Source organism: Erpetoichthys calabaricus, chromosome 8, assembly GCF_900747795.2.
Source record: "Erpetoichthys calabaricus chromosome 8, fErpCal1.3, whole genome shotgun sequence".
NCBI lineage: Eukaryota > Metazoa > Chordata > Cladistia > Polypteriformes > Polypteridae > Erpetoichthys > Erpetoichthys calabaricus.
Window position 1 is genome coordinate 32384759 of NC_041401.2, and position 23110 is coordinate 32407868.

General features: G+C 37.5%; 1 protein-coding gene across 1 annotated transcript in view; it reads left to right on the forward strand.

Annotated features, from left to right (window-relative positions):
* wdsub1 (WD repeat, sterile alpha motif and U-box domain containing 1) overlaps window positions 1-23110 on the forward strand; it is an 87549-nt gene that overhangs the window by 26729 nt on the left and 37710 nt on the right. The window contains exons 5-9 of the mRNA XM_028806428.2: window positions 3405-3498; window positions 13533-13566; window positions 13977-14017; window positions 18028-18134; window positions 22321-22347. Coding sequence (XP_028662261.1) covers window positions 3405-3498; window positions 13533-13566; window positions 13977-14017; window positions 18028-18134; window positions 22321-22347 — 303 coding nt within the window. The remainder of the gene's footprint in view (window positions 1-3404; window positions 3499-13532; window positions 13567-13976; window positions 14018-18027; window positions 18135-22320; window positions 22348-23110) is intronic.

Below are 23110 nucleotides of genomic sequence, written 5' to 3' on the forward strand. Positions count from 1 at the left end.
ACTGCTAAAAAAGCTACTCTGTCCAACCAAAACACTATGAATTGAGTGATTAGCATTTTTAATAACAGACTGAAGTCTAGACGACATTCTCCGATCTGCCACAGTTTCTAAGCTATCCAGTTTCTCTCTAACCACAGAACCAGCATTCTGAATCAGTTTGTTAAGCCTCTTAATGTCTGCCACCTTCATGCTGCCCCCCAGCATGTTACTGCAAAAAAAATGGCGCTGGCAAACACGCAGTCATAGAGCATCTGAGACATAGTATTGAAGACCCTAAAGAATCTTGAGTCTGTGTAGAAAATACACCCTACTTTGACCCTTCTTTTATATGGCCAATGAGTTCTTAAACCAGCCTAGCTTACTATTCATTTACACGCCCAGATACTTGTAGTCCCAACATCCACACCCTTAATAGACAGAGGAGTAACTGGACTGGGGGGTAACTTAAGTTTTACTGGTGTTGCGCAGCAGCTGATTCATCCCACACCAGTCAACAAAACTGTTCATTTCCTTCCTGTATTCCATCTCATCACCATGCCTCATACTTCCCACTATTGCAGAATTTCTGCAGATGTCAGCCCTCTGTGTTGTAGCTAACATCCATAGTGTACAAGGTAAAAAGGAAGGGTGACAGAACTATCCCTTGTGGAACTCCAGTGCTGCACATACTGTGGCCTTCCAGTCAGATAGTCCATGGTCTATGAAACTACGGGAGCATCCACCTGCATTGTAAAAACCTAACCCCCTGTCTGGCTGGCTGGAGGGTATTAAAAGCACATGAGAAATCAAATAACATAATACTAAAAGTTCCTTTTGGCTTGTCTAGGTAACTGTTGGCATGGTACAGCAGGTAGATGATGGCATCTTCAACCTTGGTTCTCTCCCGGTAGGAAAATTGGAGGGGATCCAATGCAGACCTAACTAGGGAGCGAAATATTTACAGGACCAGTCTGTCAAAAATGTTCATTATATGTGCGGTGAGTGCACATGATTGCACTAGGATGTACCTTCTTTGGTATAGGAACCAGACAAGATGTTTAACACAGCACTGGCACCTTATGAATACTCAGGAAATCCTTAGTAATACTCCATAGAGCTGTGAGGTGCAGATCTTAAGCACCCATATGCTAATGCCATCAGGGCCCACTGTATTTTTCAGAATGAAGTCTGTGTAATTCTCTCATGACTAAGTCTTCAGTAAAGGTGATGGTCTGCTTGTATCAATGTTATAGACAGGAGAGGGGGTGGAAGTGAGTTCAGCTAGTAAGGGGGAGGAGGCAGTGTTTCTGCACATCCCTTCCCCTGTAATGAGGGGCAGGGAGTGGGAGCAGTGAGCAAACAAGACACTAATTGTGATATCCAGGGGTATATTGTCAGCCATATAGCTGGAGCTGCAAGGCAGGTTGTACTGAGGCATGTTGTCAGACCTGATAAAAAAAAAATGGTTAAACTCATTGGCCTTTCTTCAGTTTCCCTTGGTGTCATGGCAGCTTGAATTAAAGCCAATGATTGTCCTAATGCATTTCTACACCCCTCTGGTGTTTTTCTGCTACAGCCTTTGCTCTAGCTTCTTCCTATAGCTCTTTTATTTTAACAGACAGTTGTTTCTGTGTCCTCTTCACTGGCTCCCTGTCACCTGACCTAAATGCTCTCTTCTTCTCATTCAGAAGGGCTTTAATGTCCTTGGTAACCCATGGCTTGTTGTGAACATCCCAATCTGTTGCCTCTAAACAGTCCTGCAGAGTTACACTGGCTTCCTTTGACCACCCCATTCATGGTCCTGACCATGGCTAACTGCCACGGCACATAAAAAGGAGGGAGATATACCAAGTTGCAGTCTGATTTACCAAGAGGTGGAATGGCTGTGCAACTGTATTCCTCTTTAACATTAACATTAGCATTAAATGCACTGTTTTATTCTCTCTGGTGGGACAATTCACAAACTGGATGGAGGTATTAAGCTTGCTGTTTAGGGAAACATGAATGAAATCTCCAGAAATAAGGATGAAAGCATCCAGCTGTTCCATATGGAGTCTTGCAGTGTCATATTAAACAACAATGGCAATTGCATGTGAGAACTCCCTGGGCATGTAGTATGGACACAATCCCATGGCTAACAGCTCAATGTTAGGGCTGCTTGCCCACCACCTCTGTGCTTTCCACTTTCAGCCTGTACTCTTATCTGCCTGTAAATACTGAAAGCTGGCAATTCGGGAATATGCTCATGCAGCCTTGTCTCTGTAATGCACATTAAATTGCACTCATCATTAGGCAATCCTATTGGAAGAGCCCTGTAGTGAATAAAAAAATTCCTTGGGTTATATTGTGATAAATGTCTATATTGACTGATATGAACATTTTTTTTTTTTGCTACTTTGCTCAACTCTAATTCATATTAGTTTAACTGCTTGAAATATTATAATGCTTCCTTACTAAATGCATGCAAATTTACTTTCTAAATTCCCTATATGAGCTGTCATAAGCTTATTAATGGCAATAAATTTCAACTGTGTATTAAACTCTACTTTGGATACACATAGTTCAGTAACAACTGCAGCATCCATATCTAAAGCTGCTTTGATAATTTCACATTTTATCAATATTCATAACCTTTCAGAGCCATGGAGATTTATACACCTATTTTCAAGACAATATTCCTTTTTTAACTAGTTCACCACAGTTGTTAACTAATTCTTTAATAATTGTTAACTTACTGTCCATTTGTTAGAAGAAGGGTGTTAATATTAATATTGCTGATTTTAGATATTGATTAAATCCTTGATTGTTTTGCTCTTCATTCAGTGTGATGTGATTCATAAAATTAATAAAGTGAATTAAAAAAATGGTAACTGTCCATTTATGGGCAATTAAGTGTGAAAAATAAAGTAGTAATTTTCCAAGTATTGTCAACTAAATAATTAAGTTTAGAAAACATTGTAGCTCAAGACAAAAGGTACACTGCGGCACAACGTAAAAGATGGCCATGTAATGCCCCAAACAGCAAGACGTTCCACCAGGAGTGGTTTTTTAAGGTACATCACGCAGGATCTCTGTCCTTTTGCAAGATTCAGTTCCAAATGTGACGCCAACATCTGTGGCCGTCCACTTTTTATGGGGCCTAAACCGGAAGGGCCACTATGAGAGGGGGTTGATACTTTCAATGTATGTCTTTTCACATCTGTGGGTGAAACAGACAGTTAACAACAGCATCCCCTATCATCCCAGAATGGTATTGTTTACCTTAGTAGAGCCAGGAAGATGATCCCCAATCGCCTATGTGCAACAATCTAACTCTAGTCAGGCATTCAGCATCATTAAAATGTAACATGTCTGGTCATTATAAAGCAAAAGCAGTGGCAGAAATGTTGTTTACACATTTTTTTTCTTTGCGGATCTTTTCTTAGGTTGCAAATTTCAGCTTCTTCACATCCTGAATAACCAAAGTGCCCCAGTGTTGTCCTGTGCCTTTTCATCTGATGGAGAATGGCTTGTGTCTGGGTAAATATTAACACAGAATGTAAACTTAATATGTAATCTGTTTCTTAATAATCCATAAAGCAGCGTTATTGGACACTGTAAAAAAAGTCTTCAATGAAGAGTTTAAACTACATTAATATTTCAGTTGTTATACAGGATGACATTCAAAAATCCAGCAACCTCCGGACCTGAGGAGTGCCGGATTTTCGAAAATGCTGGATTTTGGATGGTTATATATGCTGTATATATTTACCAGAAAATGACTACCTGTGCAGTCCTTTAAAGAAAGAAAATTAAACACTTTTTTGATCCACTGTCAGAAAAGACCTTTAACAGTTTTTCTTTCTGTTTTTTAATATCATACACTGTTGAAGAGCCAATGTCGTATGTTTCACAAACGGTTCGCATAGACATGCTGCTATCAAGTTTTTTTTTTTTAGCACTTCTACTTTCTCTGTGATCGACAACGCACAATGTTTACCTTTTATGCCACCTCTTTTCTTGGCTGAACCCATAATGGGGCTATACAGCATCAAATAAATGATAAAATGAGAAGGAAAGAGCAAGTAAGACCCAACAACCTATTTTTGACTACAGCGCCATCAAAACATAAACGGCGCCTTCAAAAAACAGTGGTGCTCCAATGCGGTAAATTTGAAGATGCGCTCCGAAATCCATGCCGGAAATCTGAAGGAACTGGATTATCAATGGCCAGATTTTTGAATGTCAACCTGTACATTAAATTGTGCAGCCTTCCTGAAGTTTAATGAATTTGAACTGTGAAATTGACAGTATTTAGCTATATTTTATTGCTGAATGTCTTTTCAAATGATGACACTGGCACTGGTTATGTGATATTTTGGCAATCTCTGTGTGAATTTGTCTTTAATTTCAGTTCTTCTTTCCAGTGACATACAAGTTAGGATAATTGGCAACTCTGAACTGGTCATTGTAGATGTGTGAGACTCAGTATGGATATGTGTTATGAGAGAGTATATCCTGCATCAAACTGGTGGTCCATCTGTGTTACTCCCCATGATCCTAAACTGGATAAGTAGTCTATAAAATATACAGACATTTCTCCCAGTCCTCCTGTTCTATCATTCTTTCTCTGAGCATAGTTGTCACGCAATAGGATTTCTGAATCAGTTGGTGATTCCTTTAAGTGCATCACCTTTCTTCTCTACAAGTAATACTAGTACAGTTATTATTAAATTTCATGCCAACTATAGTCCACATTCTCTCTTAATAATTCACATTATTGAGAATTTACATCACACTGACTTTAGCAAAATATTTACAGAAGTTAGTAATTTTTATGTCATTTTAGGATTGTCAGGGTGGGGTATTTCTCATCTTGGCTAGGTTTTCTTAAAACATTTCTAAGTGTTACCAAATGCATTCTTTTCTTAATTAGACCAGTATTATTACATTTCAAATGCCAGCCAGGTGTGAATTATGGATTCTCTCTAGGAAGTGTTAACACAAAATATGTTGTTTTCCATTACTTCAGAAAATAGGGGTGTATTCAATCTCTTTATTTTGAGGCTGATTGCTTGTTTGCATCTTTTTAGAGATAATTATTTTATGTTGACTTCTGACTATGCTCCACAGGTGAGAATGTCAATTATGTTTGCTGCTTGCAAATAGTATACACTGTAATACACACCTGTGCCATTTCTAAATCAGAATTTTTTCTATTTTATGTAAAAATATGTGATTAGTCTGTTACTAAATAGAGTTTTGATTTAAAACTGCAAAAAATACAAAACTGCAGTAATTTACTTTAGAAATTAAAATTTTACGGTGCTGGGTATACTTAAATGCCTAAAAATGCAGAAACAAGGAGCATAATTAGGCAAGGAAATTATGTACAGGCATGAATTAGCTAATCATTAAGAGATTACTTTCTACAGACTATTGCCACCAATGTGGCTTTCTAAGAACCATAGTTTATGTTATTATCCTTCTCTGTATTTAAGTTCCCGAGGTTGTGGTTTACACCTTAACAAAAAATCATGGACACTTACTTATTTGTTTATAGTTATAGTTATTTATTTATAGTTCACTCCAACTTGCATTTATAGCATTTAATTAGATTCAAGTTGCTTGCACTCATATCATAAGTAAAAATGACAAATTTCATTTAAAATATTTTCTAACATATTATTTTCTTCATCCATAAAGGCCTTGCATTTCTTAGCATTTATAGCTTGCATATTCTTTAAATTAACAGCTATGGTTCTAAATGATTTTCATCATAAAAAACCAAATGCAATTTAAACTTTCTATGAACATAATTGAATTGAAGGTCTGTTTAACATCAGCATTGTCACACAGTATGTAGCGTTTCTGCCTAACATTTCTGGGGAGTAGAGCTCAAATCCAAGGTTTTCTTTCACATACCAAACACATGCTTGAAAGATTAATAGTAAACCGTAAACTGCCCTAGTATGACTAAGTGAATACAGTAGAACCTCTGGTCATGAATGTTACTCAACACGTACAGATCGGGTTACGATCAAAAAGTTTGCCAAAGTTTTGCATCTGTTCACGACCACATGCACTAGCGGCCAGTTTACCTATGCACGTTCACATGCGCCAGTGATTTGCCTTTCTCCGTTTCCCATTTTCTTTTGTTTGTATATACAGGGCCTAACAAAGTAGCTGAGGTTACAAAAGGAGTTATAATGTTCACCAAGCAAAGGCCTCAAGTGCTGGAAGAGGTGGTAAAGCTGTTGCTAGTGTGGTTGAACGAGAAGCAACTTCCAGGGGATAGCGTAAGCGAGGCGATGTTATGCGAGAAAGCCAGGAAGATTCATGGTGATTTGCTGCAAAACTATCCTTCTACGAGTGGCGAAAGTGAGGAATTTAAAGCCAGTAGAGGATGGTTTGAAAAGTTTTGCAAGAGAAGTGGCATTCATAGTGTGGTAAGGCATGGAGAGGCTGCTAGTTCAGACGCTGAAGCTGCGAAAGAATTTGTGAAAATTTCTTCAGTGGAGTAAAGCAATGAACGTAATAATAAAAGAATATGGATAATCCTAATCTTGTTATTTCTATGCAGCTCAGTATCATTTGAAAAAAAAAATCCTTTTTAATAATTCAGGAACTGTAGACATTAAAATCAGATGTATGCTGTGTTTTTTGTATTCCTATTGTGGAATAATTTAAATATACACTGATCAGCTGCAACACTTTAATGAAATTCTTACAATATTTAATATGTTGTAATAGGTTGCATGTACATGTACAGTAACTAGGAGTAATAAAATAACACATTTATTAAAAATGTATGTCATATTTGTGAGTTTAAGACATGGAAACCTAATCACTTTACAGTTTTAGGACTGCTGATCTGTCCATGCTGAAGTGGGCTAGAAGTAAAAAATACTAAAAGTCTAACACAAAATGTTTTCATTCTGCTTTTCCTGGTAACAGTGGTGGTGGCAACACACTGAGGTAGGTCGAATAGGCTTAGCTGTTGCCTGCAACATTCTTCAACCCTTTTTGTGAAATATTCTGCTGCTCTTATGATAGCCAACACATAAACTCTGGTTGTACAGAATCTGCTACTGTGCATTCTGAGTCTGTCCCAGTGTGGAGTGCCTTGTACACCTTTCATGGAAGGCACCCAAGGGACATTCTAAATACATGTCCAAACTACCTGAACTGGATCCTCTCAATCAAGAGAAGTAGTGGATCTACTCTGAGGTCCTTTTGTATTCCTGTTCTTATCACTCTGTTAGTAATGGTGAGTTAGCAATATTGCCCTTTGTACTCTTAACTCCACTGTTTCAGCCTTTACCCAGAGTTCATGACCCATAGGTGACTATAGGGTTGCAAACTGAGTGGTAAATTGGCATCTTCACTTAGCTTCTGCTTCACCACCAGGGTGTGGTAAAATGTTCATAAAATAACTGACATTGCACTGATCCATTGGCCAATCTCAGGATCACCTCTGCTGTCACTCGTGATCAATACCTTGAGGTAATTGACCTCTTATACAGAGAGTAGCAATTCACCTTATACCTGCATGATCAAGAAAAGGAAAGCACAGTGACCTCAGAGTTTTAGGTGTTTTTCTCACTATAGTTGCATCACACTGCTATGAGCAGTTACGGGATTCACCAGATATCACAGTCAAATGAGGCTAAGAAAACACTATCACCTGCAAGCAAAAGTAGCAGACTAGGTTCTTTCCATACATTTGCCTCACCTTGAAATTTTGTCAATGAAAATCAAGACCTTGCAAGCAGAAAAAATGTACCCTTGCTGGAGTTTACAGTTCACATTAAATAATCTTAATATAATAGCAAGTATGTGAACAGAACATTCACTTTACAAATGCAGGGACCAAATAGCACACAGCAGGTTTAAGAATTACATACAGAACATTAAACAAGACACAATAGGGTGCACAGTCATATTGGATTGACACCCATGACTCCTGAAATATCTGTGGAAGAACAAAGAATTCTCCACATTACCATGACCAGGGTGGAATTCACATTTCTCCTTGGAAATCCAGTGTTCAACTACTGTGAACATATCAGTGTTACTTATTATTAGAAATTTACTGACTTAGAATTGGTACTTTGAGTAGTTAACACCTTTGGATAATGGAACATACTTTTATAACATATCTTTATTATTAATTTATATGTTTCTTTTACTGTCATTGACAAAAAGAGTGAACAGATCAGGTGTAAATTTATGTTACTTGTAAAAGTTAGCTTTATCACTTTTATTCTCTCAGTCACATTCACGCTCTCCCTCCCCTGCTGATCTGACCCTCACTAACAGCACCAGCATACATTTACACCTGATCTGACGGTGTTCGTTTTCAAATAATATTGCATTAGTGCGATGATGTTTTCTGAATGGTACTATTCAGGTCATACAATGATTTCTTTTTTTTTTTTTTTTTACCTGGTGCTGCGCTGACAGCATGCATCAGAAGGCGTGAGCTTATTCAGTGCAAGCAGGAGCACGCAGGTGGCCGGTTGCTTGTGCTATAACAAGCTTGACCTGGCGACAATCAAAGCACATGTACTGTGCAAGGCATGCACTGGTCCACTGAGAAAAGAAGAGTGTTCATGGCTCACCTTGCAGAGGAACATTCTTTCCTCTGCATGTCCTGGAGTCCTGTGCAGACTGGGCAAGATGGGGAAAAAAAAACGCGGTCACTGATTACAAGCGCAAGAAGGTACACGAATGAATATGAATAATATGAATAATGTTGCATCCGTGCCACAATGTTTTCCGAAATGTACTATACAGGTCTTAAAATGAATAATTCCAAATATCAAATATACCTATGTCTCTGTTTTTTTTGTCAGTGCGGCTTTGACATCATGGACCATAAGGCGCATACTAATTCAGCGTAAGCAGGAAAACTCAATAAAATTGAATAAAAAAAAATCAAGTGACAATGAGAGATATGAATAAGGCAGATTTGCCAGCATTTGTGTGTCAGCTTTTATCTATCTAGATCAGAGAATGTCCAGTATGATTGTCTCAAAACACCACTCACATCTACAGTTATTCCCAGTTTCAGATAAAAAGTAACAGCGTCCGATCCCCGGTAGTATGTATCGTGATCGTGACTGAGAGAATAAAAGTGAAAAAAAAAAAAAATAGCGGTAACTTTTACAAGTACTATACATTTACAGTGGCTGTTCCAGACGCAAATCAAATGTATGTGCTTATTGTATAATATTAACAATAAGAGCAGCTCACTACTGAAAACTGTAAATGTACGAAGCAGTCAGGATTGAACCGGGGAACTCTTGATTATAAGTCAATAATTCTTACCGCTGCGCCACGGAAGCTGTTGCATCATCCTTCAACCTTTTTTGAAAGTGTTATTTGATCTTTGCACGTCAGGATTTACCCTTTATATAGTTTATGTCTGCATTTTGTCATTTATTACTAAAATATGAAAAACATTTCTGTTGTAACGATGTGTTTACACAGATTATTGTAGAAACGGAACACACATGAGATGCATGTGTTCCAAATAACGATCTATTATTTCCATGTTAAAACTCCAGCACTTCATTCACAAATAATGAAGGCTGGAACTGGTAGAACTTTGTGGCCGTTCTACAGCGGTGGGGGGATAGAATAGTAGGCTGCTTGCTGCTTGTCTTGACTGGCACATTTACAAGACAGAGAAGTGCGAAGGGATTTAAGGTGGGCCGGATTTACAAGTTTTTTCGTAGGCTTTTGTAATTCTAGTGTTAAAGAGATGCATTTAGGTTTTAATTGTTGCCTGTTTTCTTAACTAGCCATCAGTTCATAATGAGATGCAAATGACAAAGCAACCACCAGCTCTCCAGCTAACATGCATCCATTTAAACATGTGCATATGCATCATGAAGTATCTGTGTTAAGAAAGTGTTTTGAAATAAATTAGAGAGAAAGGAAGGATCAAGAGGTACAAAATTGTTCTGCATCACAAAACATATGGGTAATGCTCACAGAAAACAAAAATCTTCAATGTGATAAAGATTTCTTTTGGAAGAATAAAAGCAGTAAAATGCCATATAATTAAATACCAAATTTCATTATTTGCTAGGCATGGCGCTTAATTATGAAACTGCTTTAAAAGAAAACCTGCAGCCATTTTGGCCGTGACCGCAATTGACGACCCCTGTTGTAGAGTCACCGCTCTCAAAGTCAGCCATTTTTTTGTGTAATTTGTTATCCACTGCAAAATTTAAGTGTTTCAAAAATTTTCACACTATTAAAATCACCATGAAATATTATTAATCAAGACATGTTCAGTAATGCTACCAGGATTGACTCTCTACCCATTAAATTCTGATGTTAACATCATGGATACAGTTACTTTGTTATTTCTCTTGAAATTGATGACCTGCATTGGTAACCTAAATTTCTAAACTGTTTTTTCAATATTTTTATACAATGTTGAGAGATTAAAAATAGTCTATCATCATGGTTTGGTGTATATACAAACTAAAATATTCCAAATAACTGTGTCTATCAGGAATCATTCTGGAAATAACCAGTGTTAGAATATCAGTATTTCAGTTTAGCCATCTGCTTCATATTTCTAAGCATACATTTGATAGAAGGGTTATCCTTTTTTTTTTTCTGGAACAGCCTTTCAAGTAGCGGCTTGAAGGATGCCAGAACATACAGTGGGTACAGAAAAGAATCACCCCCATCGAAATATTCACATTTCTTTGCTTTAAAGCCTTAAATGAAAACACGCACAAAAAATATTTCTACCCAGCTTTACTTACTCAATGCAACCTATAACATCCAAGTGAAAGATATCGCAGCTACAGTTCAGAAAAATTATAAAAAATCAAAAACAAGACATACTAAGATTAATAAAGGATCACCCCCCAATGTCAATATTTTGTTGAACCACCTTTTGCTTTAATGACAACCTTGAGTCTGTTGGGATACTTCTCTATCAGCTTTGCACATCTAGATTGAGCAGTATTTGTCCACTCTTCATTACAGAACTGTTCAAGTTCGGTCAAATTGGATGGTGAGCATTGGTGAACTGCTATCTTCAAATCTTTCCACAGATTTTCAATGGGATTTAGGTCTGGACTATGACTGGGCCACTCAAGAACGTTCACTTTTTTCTCCTTCAGCCACTGTGTAGTCAATTTTGCTGTGTGCTTTGGGTCGTTGTCGTGTTGAAAGGTGAACATTCTGCCCATCTTCAACTTTCTGGCAGAGGTTAGCAGGTTTTCCTCAAGAATTTGATGGTATTTTGCCCCATCCATTTTTTCTTCTACCCTAAGGAGAGCCCCAGTCCCTGCGGCAGAGAAACATCCCCACAACAGGATGCGGCCACCTCCATGTTTACTGTAGGTACAGTGTGTTGTGGATGGTGAGCTACATTGGATTTCCGCCAGGTATACCGTTTGGTATTGAGGCCAAATAGTTCGATTTTGGTCTCATCTGACCATGAGACCTTTTTCCACTTGGCATCAGAATCTTCAAGGTGCATTCTGGCAAAGCTCAAACAAGCCTTAATGTGGCCTTTTTTGTGAAGTGGCTTTTTCCTTGGGACCCTCCTGAACCAGTCACAATTGTGGAGCGCTTGTGAAATTGTTGTCACATGCACACAATGACCACTTTTTGCCATAAAATCCTGCAACTGCTTCAAAGTGGTCATTGGCCTCTTGGTAGCCTCTCTTATGAGGGAGGGTCCTAGCAGTACCAAACACTTTATACCTCTCTATTATGGACTTTACTGTGTTTCTTAGGACTGATAAAGCCTTTGAGATTTTTTTGTATCCATCTCCTGCCTTATGTCTGTCCACAATTCTATCCCTGAGATCTTTTGAAAGTGGCTTGCCACCCATAGTCAGTTGTTTGCTGTCAGTTGCACTACCAAGCAAGGGAATGCTCCAGGAACAGCTGTTTTTATGCTTTACTAATCACACTGATTACAGTTGATCACAGGTGGAAGCCAGTCACCATGGTCTGCAATGGAAATGGTGGTTACTTACACCTGATTGAGTTTACAGGAATTGTTTTTTTTTATGATCCTCAGTATTTCTTGTTTTTTATTTTCTAAAATTCTTCTGCACTGTAGTTGTGATATTTTTCACTTGGATGTTATAGATTGCATTGAGTAAGTAAAGCTGTATAAAATACTGGTTTGTGTGTTTTCATTTAAGGCTGTAAAGCAAAAAAAAATGGGAATACTTCGAAGGGGTGATTCTTTTCTATACCCACTGTATCTTAATGGCAGTAGGCAGAAGCCAGGAACAACTTGTGAATGGGTTTGTGAACTTAATAATGGACAAACTATTGTTGAACCCACTCACATTTAATCAATACAGGTCTTGTAGTCAATCTGATAGCATTTCTTTAGAAACCAGTGGGAATACATAGATAACATGCAGATTCAACACAGAAAGCACTCAAGGCATAAACTGAACTAAGCATTGTGAGATGGTGACACTGTTACCATGACAAAATAATATGTCCGTGATGCAGAAAAGTCTCTTACATGACAAATACATTGTAAGATCCTCTGAAGTAGAAAACCGGCATTTAATGGAACACTAAGCAGTTATAAGGCAAACCTGACTATGCACTGAGGACGTTTTTAGACAGTTGAATCAGACTGATATATTTCATGCGAATTGACTAGAGGAAGCAAATGAGAAATGCTGAGTTATTTCATCTCTTTGTTTAACATCTGCCTAATGTGCAGAAGTGGCCAGAACTGTATGTAGGGTATTGCTGGAGTTAGTAAAGTTTATAGGGTCGTTATTGTCACATTTAAAACTTTCATAACTCAATCTCTTCGCTGGATATCTAGACTTGGCCAATTTGAGACTGATCTAGTACAAAATATGCATTTAAGATAGAGTTTTATCAAAAAAGAAGGAATGCTCTTTCAGAACTTCTTTGAGGCATATGAAGACATCAGTGTGTCACCTATGGATGTAAGCAGTTCTTTGTCACTTGCAAAAAATATGTTTAAAGATCAGTTGCTTGTAAAGAAATGCTTGCAGTTTCCTTTCAGTGTTATTGTTTTCCTTAAACTTATCTAAAGTTAATTTTCATTAATTTACATTTATTTTCATAATTTTTCTAAACACTTTTCTCAAATGCAGTGTTGCCTGTAGCTCATGCCTTCTCCATTAGCACTAAACATAAAAGTGAAAACAAAGGTAAATGGCATTCTGTTAGATGGTGTACTAGTCCAATATACTCGCACAAAAAATGACACTCAGTAATATTGGAGCAAGTTAATATTTTACACTTAATGTAAAGTGTTTGGATTGCTGCAAAACATGTGGAATACCCAGAGAAAACTTATGCACCCGCATAGAGAATCTGTTAACCCCATAGAGACTGTGGGTCAGAAGGGAATTATACCTAATGTATGTGTTTAGAACTGTCAGGCAGGAGCAGTAACCTACTGAACAATTATTTCAATTATAAATGTAAAACAAATGAGTACTTATTAGATTATTTTGATGAGGGTTTGAACTTCTAATAATATTAATTAAATATACTAATATTGTATTCATTTTTTTTCCTTTCAGCTCTGTTGATAAAACAGTGGTAATTTATGATGTGGTAAGTGTTTTTATTTATACACTATTTCTTAAATTTGTTACTTTGGAGCCATACCTTGTTGTACTGGAGTCATGTTTGTAATGTGTTGTGAGTGACATTCATCTACGCTTTATTTACTCTCATTAAACAATACTCTACAGAAATATAGAAAGAAATATAACATGGCACTTCTCCATGTTGACATTTTAATGGCGTTCATATTCATGTGGCCACATTTTCTTATAGTTTGTCACTGCAAATCCACACATACTTTTCAATAGAGAAAGACATTTTCTTTGAGTCTCTGTTTAAATTTTCCCCTATGCATTGTATCTTTCTAAAAGATTTTCAATGGACTGAATAATTTTATCAGTAGTATGTTCTAAAATATGGTTATTTCATATCTTCGTCTGCTAATATTTTCTTTTTAGGTCAACGGAATTACACTTCATACATTAATCCATCATGACAGGTACATTTTTTCTTTATTGACTGTGATATCTCTGTTAATATCTGTTTTTTCTTGAAGGATATTCAAAGACTTGGTTCCAAAAACTGTTGACTCCATCCTAATTTTTGACTTTCATAAACAAATCTGACCATTTCCATTGTATTGTCTGTGTGTGTGTCTTTGTTTAAGTGAGTGTTTGTGTCAAGCATAACTCCTGAACATATTAAATGATTTCAATCAAAAATTGTTTTTCCTGAGTTGTTTTAGTTATTGAAAGAAAACTATCCATTACAAATTACCAGTTATTTCTGTCAGATTGCACTGGCATTACTTTACTCGTTACTTATTGGATGAAATGAGTCAAATCAATTCTAACTAGCCAACCCGCGGCGTACCATACGCTGCACAATCAGGCCGCTTTTTTAATGATTTTTAAGCACAGGGAGAAAATTAACATTTGAAAAATCAGTAATGTAATAAATCGCCAAGAAAAGTAACATTTCATGTGCCCACCCCCAACTCGTCACCTGAGTCGTTTTGCTCTTTGCACAGTCCACATGCACTTGTGAGTCACGTAGACTTTTCATTGTTGTTTGCGGTTTTGGCTGCTTTTCTATATATAATCCACCAAGTCACCCGACCATGGTAGTACCGGGGGGTGGGTGTACAAAGGGCAGGGATGTAATCAGTGCGAGCGTATGACCCGCTAGCCATGTTTTTGAAAGTTTGGCCCTGTGCCTTATTAATTGTCATCGCAAAGGTAAATCTAACAGGAAATTGTCTTCGTCTTAAAGTAAAAGGCAAATTATCCGCGACAAACAAACTGTTTTACACACTGCATACCAACTCGCGGCGTAGTATACCTCGCATAATCACGCCGCTACTTTAATGTTTTTTAAGCAGAGGGAAAAAAATGAACATTTGCAAAATCCGTAACGCTGCTTTCAGTAAGTACAATGCACACGCGTTTAATTTGTCGGCCACTTTTTGCCAGCCGTCTTTTCTGGTTTGGGACGCTTTTACAGTGTTACCGCTTGTGTATATTAAATCTTGAAATCCTTCGAGTAACTAATTAACTAACTAACACCCACCCACCCAGCTTGTGTGAAAAAAAATGCGCCCATTCTTTCATCATTTTGTTGCAGCCTTTCAAAGACTTGCTGATCATGTTTTCTAGACTCAATATATATTGGCTTTTCACTCAGCGCGAGGGCGCGCATTCATCTCGGATTATTACATCCAGCTAGTCTGCTAGAGTAATCTGCTACACGGCTGCGTTTGAAAAACTGACTTATCCCAGATGAGTTTCACTGGCATTAATGATTAGGAATCTGGTTGGAACAAAACGCTGCAGTCATGGGTTCACCAGGACCGAGTTTGGGAAACACTGCTGAACAGAGACGAAACCAACTCAGGTGAGGAGTGGGGGCGGGCAAAGTAGTTGCAGCTTTTGATTATTCAGTGTTGTTTGCCTGGGTGTCTGATCTGCGTTGACTGATATGGCTATTTTCTGCGTATCCCATGGTTGTCTTCTGGCAGTGTGAATGCCTCGAGAGACAGGGCATCCTTGTGTGGTGAGTTGTTGCAGTTTGTGACCACCTCGCCGACGTTATCCCAATGTTGGCAAACAAAGCCAACAGCCATGTTGCGAAGTTTGAGAGCAACAGTTTCGTCAATGACATTTTTCCAAAAAAACCCGACTGATAGAAACAAACAGTTACCTGATGCAGGAATTTCTATAACATTGAAAGAAGTGTTGTTTCCATGAAATACATTTGAAGCCGTAGCCATGGAGGGCAAAAGAACAGTCAACATGGCTCACAGCTGGATTTGGACAGCAGCACAGACCAAAGCGAGTATGTGTTTGATGAGCTGTTCGAGTTGGCGGAGGGGTAGAGTTTCTGGGCAGGGCTTCGTTGTTCGTTTCCCATGGTTTTCGATGGTAGACATGGTCAGGTATCGTAACCGAAATGAATAGTGAAAAGTCAACGTGGCTCAGAGGTGCATGTGGACTCCTAGCACAGACGAAAGGGACTAACTGGGTGGTCTGTGAGTTTTTGCGTCTGGGCACATGAGCAGGCAGTGTGAATGCCTAGAGAGCGAGGGTAGACACGGGCCGGGGAAAACGGAGTGTTGGTGGGCGGGGAAACATCTTCCGTGTTCCTGCAGTACCATCTAAGAAGATGCATGTTTGTTGCGGGTGCGAATTGCTGTATATAGCGTGTAAAACAGTTTGCTATGGTGCACGCGGCCGTGCGTCGTAACCGAAAAGTCAACGTGGCTCAGAGGTGCACGTGTACTGTAGGACAGACGAACATAAATGACAGTGTTTTTTCCGAGTTGTTGCGTCCGACATGGTGGGCGTGGCTCTGCGAGTTGTCGTCGTATCCAATGGTCTTGTCGGCCGCTTAGTGAATCCACGCCCCTTCCGGTGTGCTTTCCATGGGTGGCTACTTGTCTTCCGGCTTAGTGAATTATATATATAGATTGCTTACACTTTACTGTCTAAACCCATACAAATATGTACTATTTCGAGAGTACATTTCTATATAAAGAGGAAGTAAACGACAAAAATGAATGTGAATTCAGCACTTAACCAAGTAACCTACATGACTTAGGTTAGTACCGTTCAAATTCAACCACATTGAACCAGCAAGTATGAGCCTTTAGTTCACAAGAAGAATTCTTTAAAAAAAAAAAACCTTATTAATGAAGTTGGTAAAAGGTAATTTTTTTTCTGCTGTAGCAACTAGCAGACATGAGCACTTATTGATCATGGGGGTCAGCTACCTTTCTTGTTTCTTGTGTAAAACAATAAATATTCCCATGTTTCTATGTCTCTCCCCTCTCAGTGCCCTTGTTCACTATCAAAAAAGGCATATATTCACCAATAATTAATGTAAAGATTCAGTTAATTTACTTGTACATGGATATATCTATTTTAATTGGGACATTAAAGAGGTGTAATGAAAAAATTGAAATGTATGTCAGGATATGGCCTTAAAAGTTACAATACATGGTTGTTTTACAATAAATGCTTTTCCCTGATCTTGCCTTCTACAATAAAAAATTGCTTGTTACTTTTAAGTAACCATAACGATTCAAGCTTAGTGGTCATCAGTCTACTTGAGAGTTTATGGCATTTTCAGTCCGCTCATGTGAAATGTGAATGAATAGTGTGTTGGACACACAGATAATCAATGGAATTGCGTCCAGGAAAAGATTATGAAGGATTGGGTGGGTACTATAAAGTGCATTTGGGAACAAAGAAGTATCTTCACTGGTAGGAGGAGCACTACAAGAGTATGTCCTGTACTATTCCCGGATGATCCATAAGAACAATGGGGAAGTTAGCCTACACAGGAGAGTGAACACAGCCATTTCAATAGACAGACATGACCCTTTTAACATTATGGGAGCCTCAGGGGAGTAAGGAAGCTTAGCACCCAGAGGAAGTCCTAGTCTGATGTCCCTTGCCAAACCAGAAGTGATATTCTTACAAGTCTGGCAGTTACCCTGGAGAGGTGCTTAAAGCCACCCCAAGTGAGACAGTAATCGAGAGTGGACTTGGGAAGGCAGGCTTTTGCAATTGCTCAATTAATGGAGTGAGACCCCAGGTCTTGTTGGGGTGTTTTAGAGGCAGAATTGAAAGTGTTTGTGATATAGTGCTTTCTATATGCTTTTGCTGGGCATATGGATGAGACACCTCTTTTGCACAACAGAGATTTAGAACATGTAAAGGCAGCAGATTTTTGTTTTTCTTTGTGTATGAGCTTTGTGTTTTCAAACCATAAGCATTAATCTCCTTTACATGCTGTCTCTCTTTGACCATGCACAACATTTTTTTCCCCATCTGCCTGTTTTTTCAAGATCCAGATGTTCATTAACTAGCATAGGCAATCAGCCTTAGCTAGCCTCTTATTTTAAAGTGTTAATATCTTAAAGTCACTTTTTGTTTTTTTACTGTATATTAATTAGCTAATTTGAAAGCCTTAATTACATTTAATGTGTGTCTTCTTTGTTCGTTTTAGGCATGTCACAACATGTGCTTTTTCTCCGAACCTGCCTTTACTTGCTACTGGATCAATGGATAAGACAGTAAAGATTTGGAAAATTAATAATGGAAAAAGTTCTGATGGTCAGTAGTCTCAGTCTCAGTCATTCCATCTTCATTTTATGTAGTGGTAATAATAGCATGCAGCAATGCAAAACATTTTACAGGCAACATGGGATTATTATACATAAGTCTTCACAAGGATAGAAGGAATTTTTTCCATTTTAATTCAAGTAGAACATACTTCTTTATAAAAGGGTATGTTACATTTGAAGTTTATCTCTTATAAAAAAAAATCCTTCATCTAGAACCAGTTTATATTTTAATAAGATTACACTCATATCTTGATTAATACTGCCCGCAAATGACAAATGGAACATCTACTCTTTAAAACAAGTTGTCTGGGACACCTATATTGGTAGCACTGGGCAGAAGACACCCGTCCATGACAATAAACAAATAAGTGAAACACATTATTATGTATTTCAAACAGACAGACAAAAAGAACTTCTAAGTACTTCTAAAAATGATGTTAATTTGTTACATGGCAAAAACATGTGGCCCGGTGAGTCTGGGGCTCGATTGCAGTGATCACAGGTTGGATCTTGCCCTCAATACATTTTGGACAAATTTAACAGATATAAATGTACTCGATAAAAGATTTTGAGTTGATTGATTGAATGCTTCACACATATAGAGCTAAAGTGTATTTTATGCATGACTGCCCCCCACTCCTTCTCTGAGATAATAAGTGAGAGATCCTTTCCCCACCATACCCTGGTATCTTTGAAAGGAAGGTACTTTAAATCATTTTTATATATTATTGAGATGCTGTTTGAGTCTTTAAGACTGATAAATATTCATTCTGGAATAGAACTGAGTAGCTGGTAAGGAAAATTAGGCAATTTTCTGATTTGGAAGTAGTGGAAAAATTGTGTTGATGGGAGGTTAAATTTGAAGCATAATTGTTCATAGTATGCAGAGACTTTATCTATATACAAGTCTCTAAGTGTTTTAATTCTGAACGATTTTCAAAGGTTAAATGCTATGTAAGTTTGAGAGAGTAGAAAAAGGTAATTATCATATAGAGGTTCAACAGATAAAAACTTTTCTGTCTTAAAGTGTTTCCTGCATTGGTTCCATATTTTGACTGATTGATATTGACAATAATTTGTGTTTACTGGGGCACGAGCAGGGTATTTAAAGAAGTACAGCAAGATTTTACTAATTTTGCAGTCCAGGCTTGTGTATGTTCATCAATTGGTGTAGAATTCCAGGTCCTTACAGCTTGTATATTATGTCCATAGTAATAAAATTGAAAGTTAGGTAGTGCCATGCCCCCTTCTGCTTTAGGTCATTGTAGAGTCGTCTTGTGGATATGTAGATGTTTCGAATTCCGAATAAATGAGGTTATAATTGAGTCTAATTTCTTAAAGAGTGAATTGTTAATGTATATGAGGATGCTCTGAAATACATAGAAAAGAAGCTTAGGAAGGATGTTTATCTTGACATTCTTAATTCTCCCTTTATAGTGTAAGATGGAGGGTAGACCAACTCTATATAAGCACTTATACTACTCCATAAATGTGTGGGTTATATTTTGTGGTCAATAATTTTATCTCCATTGTTGTTGGTAATTTCTGTTATTGCATTGCTTACTTCCTGCTTGTCGATTTTGTTGAGCCTTATTAGCCTTCTCTCCATGTTCATAGTAATAATGTTGTGATTTAAAGATGAGCTGTTCTGTTTCTTTTGTTGTCAAGAGGTTAAATTCTGATTGCAGATGTTGGTAGTAGTTGACAGCGGGGATAAAGATGCCTTGCTCGGTTCCAAGATCCCTCCTGAGATCAGTGAATTTTCATTGACTGCCACACTCGTTGTTTTGCTTCCACAATCATTGTTGACTAGAGCAGATGCTGCAGCATGAGGTCCTGGCTGGTCCATTCCTTGGATTGTGTCTTCCAGCTTGGTCTCTGGCAGACTGTATCTTGAACTTGAAGCCGGCTTAGACTTTGATGAGACTTTAACTACTTTTTCCTTCTCTTCCTGTTCCTTTGGTTTCCTGCCCATGCTTTTTAAATATGCTTGTAGTTCAATCCTCCCAGATTGAGTAAATTCAAGATATCTCTGATATATAGTAAAAAAAAATGCTAGATAATACCGCTCCCGGCGCAGCTCTCTCCCTAGACATCCATCTATCACAATGGACAAGACCAAAACCCCATTCCTTAAGTGACTCATTTTGAGCTTCATTGATAGATTAAGCAGGGAGAACACATACTGAAAACTGCAAGTTAGGGCAGGTTTTACTCTGGTGTAAATAATGAAGGAAGATGATTAAGAGGTGGAGCACCATGGTGATCCCTGTAAAATTGAAAGTAAGCCACAAAAGAAAGAGCATCACAAAATAAGTTGTTGCATGTTTTCAGGAGTTGACTGCCTCATGATGCTGCCATGTCAGAATTAGAATTACAAGTACATAATTCAATAGAGAAAACAACATTACCTCCTCCTTTTAAAAGCATTAGGCATTTGAAGTTGTACACAACATTGTAATTTCTAAACCAACATTAATACTAAACAGAAAGTACAGCATTTATTTATTTATAAAGCACTTTAAAAACAACATCAGGGCTGCCCAAAGTGTTGTACAATAAAACCCAACATATAAGACACACAATAACTAAAGGGGAAAAAGACACAGAAACACAAGAGTTGAAGACATTCATAATAAAAAAGTAGCATAGATAGTCAACTAAAGTCCCAGTCAACATCTCACACTGGGTCAAAGGTCAGGGAGTAAAAGTGTGTTTTTAAATAAGATTTAAAGACAGCAAGTGAAGGTGCCTGCCAAACATGCAATAGCAAATTGTTCCAAAGTTTTGGCGCTGTAACTAAAAAACCCCTATCACCTCTTAAGTTCGCATCGTGTCTTAGGGACAAGTAAAAGCATCTGGTCTGCTGACCTGAGAGAGCGAGACAGTACATATGGGTGCAGCAGTTCCGACAAACCTGCATGCATTTCCCTCCTCCTAGTACTTTAAGTCATAATAGGTAAGTTAAATGATCTTAGTAACCATAAAAGTATAAAGTGCAAGCAAAGAGAAGAAAAGGTTATCTAGATGTGAATGATGTACTGGCTTGATAGCTGTTTTGCACAGCAAAAATAAAAATGTAGTTAGTACTATTTACTTTACACTAAACCAAGTTCATAGTACTATTATCTGTAGATTATAATGATTTACTATTTCCGTGCAACTTTAATAGGGTGGCCAGACATATAGATGACAGGGGCAGATCCCGATTTCAGGATATGCTCCCCAATAAATTACTGAAGAATATCAAAATGTCCTGCTTTTAACAGACTGCCCATCTAATAATACTTGCTGAATAAAACTCCTATGAAACAAATATGCTCACAATATATTTAGAACAGCGTGTATGGAATTCCAAAGGCGACATCAAACCCAGCTGTGGGTTTGATGTAATGTCCGCATAATGGCACAGTCACAATTCTGACAGGGAAAGCTTTATTAAGAACTTGTGTTAAATTTGAACAGCATCTCGAGGACGACCAGAAGGAGACAAAAACTGTAGAGACATTTATTTGTTTCCGCTTCAAGCGCTGTATAAAATCATGTGTGTTCTTTTCTGAAAGTGTTTTTTTGTTTGACCTCCATGCCCTGATCTCTCACTGATGATGATGATGAGATAAAACAGGTATTGAACAAATGAGGATGATCTTTATTCATTGACATACATGATATAATTGTGTCAGTTTGGAACTTTAATATGCTCTAAGTAAGGCATTAAACCAGCAACCTTGTGGTTTGAAATAAAATGTTTTAATCACAAGACCAAATTGCCTGTTAGAATGACTTAGAAGCCCAGTATGGAGTATATGAAAACATTCTAATTTAATCAATATTTTTATCTTTCATGTGATATTTACAGTGCCCTCCATATTATTTAGGACAAAAACACATTTTCCTTGATTTGCTCAACAGTTTAAAATTACAAATCAAACAATTCAGTTGTGATTAAAGTGCTAATTGCAGACTAAATGGGTATTTGCATACATTTCAGACACACCATAAATAAAAAAAATATGTGTCTTTGTCAAATACATTATGGAGAACACTGTGTTTTTGCTGTATTGATCACTTACCTTTGCGGTTTATTTACTTAATTTACTTGAACGTGTCACACTTCTGTGATGGCAATGTCACAAAGCTTGGTTTTAAAATAATATGTTCTGTATTTTTTCCAGCTGATCTTCTGGTTTCTTCATATTTAGGTAAGGTGACATATTGTTAATTCATTATTTTTATATTTACTTAATTTCAACCTAAAATATATTAAAGCTACAATTTTTCTGTTATAACTGTTACATCAAGCTGTAGCCCATTCCTGTGTTTATCAGAAGTAGGAGGAGGAAGCAAATTTATTTTAACTATCTAGCAATGAAAAAAATACATACTTGGACATTTATAAGCAGGCTTTTAAAAATGCCTTATGTAGAAATATAAAAACAGGCTACAATTAAATAATTAGTGTACACCTTGGGACATTTTTGCTGAGAGTGTGACTGATGATAATTTATGACTGAACAGATGCTTTCGGTCATACTGGGCCATCAGTGTAAGTTTTTGATTTCCGTGCTTTGTCAGCAGAATATATGGCACCATTTAATTGTAATAGTGTGTTTTAATTCCCTTCCTCACAATGTATTTAGTTACACAATGGAACTATTGCAGACTTCATACAGTACATGTAAAGAAAGTACAATTTGACATATTTGTTTCTCTTTTTTGTGCTTCACATACTTTTGTATGACAGAAGCAAATTTAATGGATTACTATAACCTTTGAGCCAGATAAATATTCCAAAATCACATACCTCCTGCCTTCAGATTTCTTTCTTTATACATTTCGCATCTCGCTTATTGGAAAGCCTTCATCTCGGCTTGCCTTCAGACTCAAGACTATAACTACTGCATAAATTGTGCTTTTGGAATTACACCAAATAATTCTCTGAGAATGCCATACATTTCTTCCCTG